The 9,895-nt window shown below is 35.2% G+C and overlaps 1 protein-coding gene across 2 annotated transcripts; it reads right to left on the reverse strand.

The window, feature by feature from the left end:
- Positions 1-122: 122 nt before the first annotated feature.
- LOC143147967 (uncharacterized) lies at positions 123-3,444 on the reverse strand. Of its 2 annotated transcripts, none has more exons than XM_076313747.1 (3): positions 2,726-3,444; positions 1,652-1,843; positions 123-1,476 (listed from the first exon to the last, which is right to left on the reverse strand). In XM_076313747.1, the coding sequence occupies exons 1-3, from the start codon at positions 2,960-2,962 to the stop codon at positions 1,294-1,296; spliced, it is 612 nt and encodes a 203-aa protein (XP_076169862.1). In that variant the 5' UTR covers positions 2,963-3,444; the 3' UTR covers positions 123-1,293. The 2 variants fall into 2 exon arrangements, with proteins under 2 accessions (XP_076169862.1, XP_076169861.1); XM_076313746.1 differs by having other exon boundaries at positions 124-1,530; positions 2,726-3,443.
- Between the last annotated feature and the right edge of the window lie 6,451 nt (positions 3,445-9,895).

Raw genomic sequence — 9,895 nt, forward strand, 5'->3', positions numbered from 1 at the left:
TTGTTCTTTTTACGAAAGCTATATTTCATTCGTTGTAATAAATTTATAAAATATTAAAAATAAATGATAGAATTTATAAATAATTATATTTTTATGTATGATAAAAATTGACCCTTTATCATAAATGCAATTTTGATATGAAATAAAATTAAAACTATACATAAATAAAAAATTTTACTTAGAAATACTTCAATAATCTTTTTAGATTTATAGCTGATAATCAGAACATCTTGACTGTAGATTATCTTATACATATATACACAATATTACCCAGTCTCAATAGTTATATGAAAAATCAGTAAAACAGAGTCCAAAATTCCGTGAAAGAGTTAAGATATTTATATTATAAAAGATGTACTTGTATTATAATAGACATACATGCTAATTAAATTGTATGCAGTTAGATGTACTAATTATAAATAACACAAGTATAAAAAAAATAAAGCAATATAACAAAAATTGTGCAGTGCATTCCCTTTACTGCTCCATATCACACCCATTCCAACTTAATTTGAAAATATAGGATTACATTGTATTGTAATTTATGTATGTTATCCTAATATATACACATCCATTTACTTTGCTAGTATTGTGTGTTACAGCTCATTTTTCTCCATATACATATAGATGAGCAAATATTTTGTTATGAATATTGTCAACCACACTCATTGCCGTCATTGTATTCAATTTGGACAAAATATAAAATATTAATACTTGTTTATACATGCATCCGTAATTGGTCTTCTTTCAAGGTCAATACTGTACTAATATAACTCACAACCATATCAAAAACATTGACATTGGTATTACTACTAAACATGCTATGCATTTAAATAATAGTGAAAATAACTTTCTGAAAAATAGCTTGTATCACATTTTAAACCATTTACTTTGAACATTTTAAACATCTGGATCCAATGCTTATCTAACATATCACCAATAATAATGGACGGAGTGGAGGAATGCATAGATAAAAGCAAAGGGACAAAATTTAAGGTAAAAGAAGTATGGTAATTGAAACCTTACACTAGTACTTGTGCTGATGTTCTATAAAAAAATCTTTTTACATTTTAAAACTGACCAGGCAAAAGGAAAAGTACAAATGAATTTACAAAATTGATATCAATTACGGTTGCTACTGAAGAACGTTAAAAAGGTTGAATGTTCTGTTTGTAGGTAAAACAAGTAAATAGCAAAATGGCAGAGACTGCGATTCAGGTTGGTTCGCATAAAATTAAAACAATGTCCATATCGTGTGTTCTTACTACACATCGATGCATTTAACCTTTGTACTCAACCTGGAATCTGATTAGCAATAGTGTTAGGGCCAATGGAGACAGTTGGAGGAATTGTAGAATCCTGCATTAGTGTACGCGTCTCTTCTTCCTGATCAGAAAGTGGTATTGCTGGAGTATCATGGGAACTTGATTGCTTCATCTTCAGTTGACTCGGCAACTCCGTGAGTACTGGCCCGTACTGCGAAGTGGAACCCACCAGCAAGTCAGTCGATGGATTCAAACCGCCCAACATCTTTCCTCATAGCAACGCGTATATAAGATAAAGAAACGAACGTACGAACCAGAGCATGGATCGCTTCCGGTAAATAAAACCAAAACTCAAAATATAATTCTATTAAAAGTATCTTGCCTACCTGACCACTACTTCCAACCATTCCGCTTCTTGGAGATTTGCCACGATGGAAGAAACGAAGCCATGCCCATACAAAGCCCAGCAAGAGGCCTACCAACATCATACCAGCACCTAAGGCTATAGAACTTTTTGCAGAGTCTTCAACATGTTCTTCTACATTTGTTGTAGATGTTGGATGGTCATTCACCTTTATCTATAATCATTTTCTACCTTAGGTTCACATATTATATAATAAAAATGCATGATTATGAAAGTATTAAAATTGATTAATTCATTTCAACAATTTAAAAATAATCTAATTTGTATAAAAGTACTATACACAGTATGTAATAAATAAATTCAGAAAAACAAAAAAGTTAACATTATCCTTCACTTAGAATTTATGTAAATATAATGTAAAAACTAAATTAATAATAAAACATATTTGTTACAACTCAATTATCTGTAAAGATCTGTGTATATATATATATATATACACACACTAATTTTTATTAGTATGCCTACATATATATTATATAATATTCTTGAAGTTGTATCTGCTTGCATTGTATGTCTACTTATAATGAAATATAATAAAAATATTGATTTCATAAATATTTTACTTTGTTTTAATCCTGTTTTATCATATCTAAAATGATATTGAGTGTTATATCTACTAATAAAAATTATAAATTAATATATTTAAAAAAGTAGAACAAATAAGTAATAGAAAATTTTGAGTCACCATTATTAATATTTATTAACTTAATCGTCAAACAATTATAAATTTATTACACATTTTGTAAGTATTATTATAAAAAAATGCTTGATAATTTTAAAAAAATCTAGAGAAAGTAAAATAGAACAAAAATTTTTAAACATGGAAGTGTATTGACATTTCTCAAATACTGAGTCAAGAACACACCTGTTAATTTACATAAAATTATGGAATATTTATTCATTCCATTCAAGAAGAAACATTTCAATTCAATTTAAATGAACATGACAATGTTACTGTTTAAAAATATTCATGTAGAAGAAAATATGCATTAAATAATTATCAAATAGTTTTAAAGTTAACTGCTATTTCATTTACCTGTGATGTGTCATTCGATACTAAACTGACCAGCATTATTGTCAGGCCAGCAACGAAAAATGACAAAGCAACCGAAAGTAATACCCATTCGAACCATTTTCTAGAACTGAGTTTATGCCTGGATATGATCCTCCAAAAACCACTTCTTAAACCGCCGCCACCTCCAGCACCATCACCTCCGCTGTCGTACGTGTAACCCACCGTTGTGGGTTGATAAACTGCACCACTGTCTGGCATATCTTCTCGCGAAATGTACGCAATTTTTACAATTTTCTTGTGCCCGACAAAGGGCACTTTGCTCACTTGCGATACGTTTAGTTAAGTCCACTGATCAGAAATGGGCAAAAGATGGTATTGCCCAATACAATACGCAATAATAATACTTTATTAACGTGTCAACCTCGATAAACACTTGTAATTACTTATTAACTCCAGATTACACACTGTAATCTTAATTTTTCACTGTTTATCGCTATATGTATACATTCGCATTGCAGATACAACGTGCATGTATGACGTACAGTACTCTACAGTGCCTAAAAATACTAAGACGTCACGTATGGACTACGCTCACGTCGATCACCATAGATACAGTGGATTAATGATACGCGAGTGATGCAAACAAATACGAATATAACTAGATTTTTCGGAAACTTACTGATGCTATAGCCGTATAGCGGCACAAAGCCAAACTTTGTACGATAATTGAAGAAGGCCTCGTATAAGTAGGCTACAAGTCAATGGGGCGTCAGCTTTTTGCTATAGGCACATTTTAAGATAATATTGTTCATGTCAGGGTCTGCCCTCTATTATTCGAGAGAGGAAGGAAAAGCAAACGCATTTCATATAATCATAAATAATAGTTAAAGTACACTTAGGTACAAGTAAAGAATAGAATATACAAATGAGATATGAAATCTGTCGAATAGACATGACAGGCAATGCTTTTGCATGTCATGCAAATTATGGCCAATGAACACAGATGAAATGTAGAATAGAATTGTTATATTACAAGAGTGATAACACACGACCTGAAATATCGACGTGGTAAAATTTTAGTAGTCTGGAGCGACTCTTCGTTTAATAACGATGATTTTGGGAACTGTAATCAATTGACAATGGAAGTCGATAAAACGGGAAAACGTAGAAAACTTATCTTTAAATATCGTTTTAGATTCCCTCAAATGGTGTGGTCCTATTATCAACAGCATCAATAAATTCTATCCATTTCCACAGATAAAACACTTTGGAGTAGTAAAACTACTAATTATGCGATCGTCCGATGTAATACCTAGTTAACGAGTGAGAGAAATTCTAATGATAATGAAAGAGTAAGTCATCGTTCAATGTAATATATAAGGAGTCGTAAAAATTCATGGGCAAAAAAAAAACCAAAATCGGTACACAATTAAGTAAAATATGTTGTTACAAAAATGTTCTATGTAGAATATTTAACTTATTCTCATATCTTAAGAAACTATTCTAAATTCGCAGCCAATTAGCTCGGTATTACCCACGATGAAGAATTATTGTTCGTCGCGAGCAATACCGATTACCAGGTCTCACCGCGTGGAGGTTGCTGCGAGCGGAGACCCGGAGAGAGATAGATGGAATCAAAGTTCCTTCGATCTCCTCGTTTAGTTCTGCCGAGCAATTACATCGACGAACAAAACGAGGCAAAATTGGGAAATACGCGACGCGAACCGTGGAGTTGATCCTACTAGGTCGGTCCCGTTTCCCCTCGGTGGGCCCGATTAAAGAGGAAATGCACGACGCCGTCCACTCATATAGAGTGCCCCGTTTCTCCCAACTCCGCGTCAGAAGCCACGCAGAGCGTGGACCTGATCCACGGAGGATGACGAAGAGAGGGTCTTGTGGCACAAGGGCTTCCACAGGGACCGGTGCGAACACCTGCCCCTGTGTTCGCAGCATGTTCTCTCTCAAAGCGGATACACCGGAAGAAACGGCGATCGACTGTTCGGTCCACCTCCACGGCCGGTCACTTGCTTATGCAACAAGCAGTGGTGACCGGGCTGAGGAACAAGGAAGCGAGCAAAAATAAGCTAAAGATTGAATAATTGCTCGGCAGAGCACAGACATTCGTACATGGTGGCCTTATAAAACTAACTTAGTCTAAGCTTAACTAAAGATCCCACGCGGGATGCGACGAGAAAAATCTAAGAGAAACATAAAGTCAAGGCATGATAGAAAATAGAAATGAAGTTGGTTAATGGAAAAAAAATAAGCATGGAAAAACAAGTACAAATTACAATCACAGAACAAGGAATTCCTTGTTTATTTTAATTAAATAAATTAAACAATGAAAAAAGTTACAAAAGAAAGAAAGGATTAAGTGAGTGGTCGCTAGTACTGATCTCCGCCTATCGGTGAACCCTTCCATGAACCCTAAACGAAGACATCCATCCACCTCGGAGGCTCCCGCTGAAATGAAATTTAAGAAAACGGGGGGGGGGGGGGGGGGCTCCTTATATATCAACCACAAGGTCACTTACCGTTACTTCGATTGTCTTTGTTCGATCTAATCGAATATTTCAAGAAATTAATGGCTTTTTAGCCGGACATTGTTAATAATTTTTTAAGTTAGTGTCCTACAACGGTTGTTAACAATTATGATAAAGAAACATCAAGATTTTGCGAAATCTGCGAAGGCGAACGCTTTCGGTGAATGTTTGTTCATTTCCGGCATTGTTACTAACATTTATGCATGTTCCTAATATTGATCGAACAATGTACATCTTATTTATGCATTACAAATGATTAAGTAACTCATAGAAATTGATTTTGATCGAGCTTTGAAGTAAAAACGTGTTTCGTAAAGTTTTAGAGCATGGAAAGTAATAATTGTGTATTTGGTATATTAAATTAATATTTGTTTAATTCTTATAATTTACACAATAAGCGTAGAAGTGGTATTTTTTACTTCAAAGCAAAAAAATTCAATCAATCGCTTTTCTAGAAAAATCATCGTGATGAAAATTTGTAAATCGACAATCGATATGTGTAGCCTTGAGAATGTCAGTTGAATCTCAACGAAAAATTCCTTCGTGAACAAAGATTATTTCATCGCGATGATTTCTCTATTTAGAAAACCGATTAATTGAACTTCAGCACTTTTAAGTAAAAAATACCACTTCTACGTGTATTGTGTAAATTATAAGAATTAAACAAATGTTAAATTAATGTATCTAATGAACAATTGTTACTTTCCATGCTTTAAAACTTTACGAAACACGTTTTAACATCGAGTCTCGATCAAAATCAATTTCTATAAGTTTCTTAATTAATTGCAATACACAAATAATATGCACATTGTTCGATCAATATTGGCAACATGCATAAATGTTAGTAACAATCGCGGAAATGAACAAACATTCACCGAAACCGTTCGCCTTCGCAAATTTAGCAATATCTTGACGTTTATTTATCACGTTTATTTATCATAATTATTAACAAGCGTCGTGGGACCGTAGATTCAACAATTATTAACATTGTTCTAGTATAAATAATGGCTTGAAAGTCATCACTTTCTGGAAATATTTGTTAGATCGAACAAAGACAATCGAAGTAACCGTGCGATAAAATAAATGAATATTTCTCTACATATCGAAATTATAGTTTGTATTTATGCAAATACATTCTGAATGCTCAGTGACACACATATGTCACACGGCAATGAAGTGAGTTGCCATCTACTAGAGAATAGGTGAACTACACTTAAGGTGTGAAAACACCTGGCGGAGAAACGCTCAAGTTTGTCGAGGAATTGTTCTGAATTTTATCAATAGATAGCGCCACGAGCATAAATTTACCGACATTAAAGATAAATAATTCCATTTGTATGATATTCCCTACCGCGCGGTAAAATAAATAAATATTTCTCTACATATGGAAATTATTGTTTGTATGCATGCAAATATGTTCTGAACGCGCAATTCCAAACATTTTATAACGTGATAATTACATGAGTTGCCATCTATTGCACAAAGTGCTAAACTACATTTAAGGTGTGAAAACACCTGGCGGAGAAACGCTCAAGTTTGTCGAGGAATTGTTCTGAATTTTAGCAATAGATAGCGCCACGAGCATAAATTTACCGACATTAAAGATAAGTAATTCCATTTGTATGATATTCCCTACCGCGCGATAAAATAAATAAATATTTCTCTACATATCGAATTATTGTTTGTATGCATGTAAATATATTCGGAACGCGCAATTCCAAACATTTGTAACGTGGTAATTATATGGGTTGCCGTCCCTTGGAGAACATACTTGTTAATTTTCGCGATTGTTACTAACATTTATGCATGTTCCCAATATTAATCGAACAATTTGTATCCTATTTATGCATTATAAATGATTATACTTATAGAAATTAATTTTCATCGAGATTCAAAGTAAGAACTCCTTTAGTAAAGTTTCAAAGCATGAAAAGTAATAATTATCTATTTAGTGCAATAGTTTAACATTTATTTAATTCTCATAATTTACACAATACGCGTAGAAGTTGTATTTCTTACTGAAACGTGCTGAATATCGATTAATCGCTTTTCTATATAGAAAAATCATCGTGATAAACACTTGTGAGTCGATAATCGATACGCGTAGCCTTGATTTCGAGGTATCAAAGATTTTTTTAAATGTATAAAGGAAGGCTAGAATGCAGAGAAATTTCATTACGCTAATTTCGTTTAACTTTACATTGATTCGAAAGATGATACATACGAAACTTTGTACAGAAATATTTATTTATTTTATTGCACCGTAGGGAATACCATACAAATGGAATTACTTATCTGTAATGTCGGTAAATAATGCTCGTGGCGCTCTCTATTGGTGGAAATAAGAACAATTCCTCAACAAACTTGAGCGTTTCTCCGCCAGGTGTTTTCACACCTTAATCGCCGTGTGACATATGTGTGTCACTGAGCGTGCGGAACACATATCCATATATACAAACTATTTTTTCGATATGTAGAGAAATATTCATTTATTTTATCGCATGGTTACTTCGATTGTCTTTGTTCGATCTAACGAATATTTCAAGGAATCGATGGCTTTTAAACATTGTTAATAATTGTTTAATCTACGGTCCCACGACGATTGTTAATAAATATGATAAATAAACATTAAGAAATTACGAAATCTGCGAAGGCGAACGGTTTCGGTGAATGGTTGTTCATTTCCGCGATTGTTACTAACATTTACGCTGGTTCCCAATATTAATCGAACAATGTGCATCGTATTTATGCATCAAAAATGATTGATTCGCCTATAGCAATTGATTTTGATCGAACTTCAAAGTAAAGAGATGTTTCTTAAAGTTTTAAAGCATGGAAAGTAATAATTGTCTATGAGATATATCAATTTAACATTTGATTAATACTTGAAGAATCGAAATTTTTGGTATTTTCCTGATACCAAAGGTTGAAATTCAGGCATAAATTTTAGAAAATGTTTGATTTTGGGACTCTTGGTGTTAGTATACGATATGCGAGGAAGTGGCACGATTTCGCGGATTCTTAGAATTGACGTAAAATTCCAAGAATTTCCGCGAATCGAAATTTTGTTGGACTTTCGAACGAATTTCTGAATCATGGATCCCGATTTTCTTTGTATCAGGAGAACATGATAGTCGAGGACATATAGTTTTGAGTAGTTTTAGCAGTTTGATAGGATCGGGTTAAAGAAATGGAAACAAATAATGGACAAAAATAAAGTTTCTGTTGTCAGTAAAATTGATTTTATTTCAATACATCAATTCATCGGAAATACAATCGCTTTTCTTCTATTCATTAACATATTCGCACTTTCATACTCATTACAAAAATGTTGTTCTTTAAAGTACTCTACTTGTGGAAAGTACTGTACCGTAAAGTACTCTACTGTACCGTAAAAATGACTATTCTAAACTCGCAGCCGATTAGCTCGGTACTACCCACGACGAATAATTATTGTTCGTCGCGAGTAATACCGATTACCAGGTCTCACCACGTGGAGGTTGCTGCGAGCGGAGACCCGGAGAGAGATAGATGGAATCAAAGTTCCTTCGATCTCCTCGTTTAGTTCTGCCAAGCAATTACATTGTGGAAAAATTGGGCAAAATTAGAAAAGACGCGACACGAACCGTGCAGTTGGTCCTACTAGGTCTATCCCGTTTCCCCTCCGTGGTTCCGATTCCAGAGAAAACGAACAACGCCTACCACTCCCCTAGAGGAGTGCCCCGTTTCTCCATCTTTACGACGAGAGGGTCTTATTTTGGAGGCTTTCGCAGGGACCGGCAAAAATGCCTGCTCCTGTGCTCGCAACATGCCCCCTCTGGAAGAGGACACACCGGAAGAGACGGCGATAGACCGTTCGGACTACTTACACGGCCGGCCACTTGCTTGTACAAGAAGCAGTGGTGACTGGACCGAGGAACGAGGAAGCGAGCAAAATTAAGCTAAAGATTGGATAATTGCTTGGCAGATCACACCCTTAAAACTAACTTATTCTAACTGCAGAGATAGAAGGAATCAATGTTCCTTCGATCTCCCCGTTTAATTCTGCCGAGCAATTACATTATGGAAAAATTAGGCAAAATTGGGAAATACGCGACGCGAACCATGGAGTTGATCCTACTAGGTCGGTCCCGTTTCCCCTCGGTGGGCCCGATTAAAGAGGAAATGCACGACGCCGTCCACTCATATAGAGTGCCCCGTTTCTCCCAACTCCGCGTCAGGAACCACGCAGAGCGTGGACCTGACTTACGGAGGATGACGAAGAGAGGGTCTTGTGGCACAAGGGCTTCCACAGGGACCGGTGCGAACACCTGCCCCTGTGTTCGCAGCATGTTCTCTCTCAAAGCGGACGCACCAGAAGAGACGGCGATCGAGCGTTCGGTCCACCTCCACGGCCGGTCACTTGCTTATGCAACAAGCAGAGGTGCCGGATTGAGATACGAGCAAGTGAGCAAAAAGAAGCTAAAGATTGGATAATTGCTCGGCAGATCACAGATATTCGTACATGGTGACCTTAAAACTAACTTAGTCTATACTTAGAATTAACAGTCCCGCGGAGGATGCAATACATCAGTCCTCTTCGTTCTTCGTTCTTCGTTTTCCGATACATTTTGGAGAATGTATCTAAGAGAAATCTAAGAGAAACCTA

Source organism: Ptiloglossa arizonensis, chromosome 6 (assembly GCF_051014685.1).
Source record: "Ptiloglossa arizonensis isolate GNS036 chromosome 6, iyPtiAriz1_principal, whole genome shotgun sequence".
Lineage (NCBI taxonomy): Eukaryota > Metazoa > Arthropoda > Insecta > Hymenoptera > Colletidae > Ptiloglossa > Ptiloglossa arizonensis.

Bases quoted from the DNA above. Each gene is read 5' to 3' on its own strand.
- LOC143147967 (XM_076313746.1), bottom strand. From the start codon at position 2,962: ATGCCAGACAGTGGTGCAGTTTATCAACCCACAACGGTGGGTTACACG. The intron at 1,844-2,725 runs GTAAATGAAATA...AAATGATTATAG, and splicing joins TATCGAATGACACATCACAG to ATAAAGGTGAATGACCATCC. The intron at 1,531-1,651 runs GTAGGCAAGATA...CTATGAGGAAAG, and splicing joins TGGTTGGAAGTAGTGGTCAG to ATGTTGGGCGGTTTGAATCC.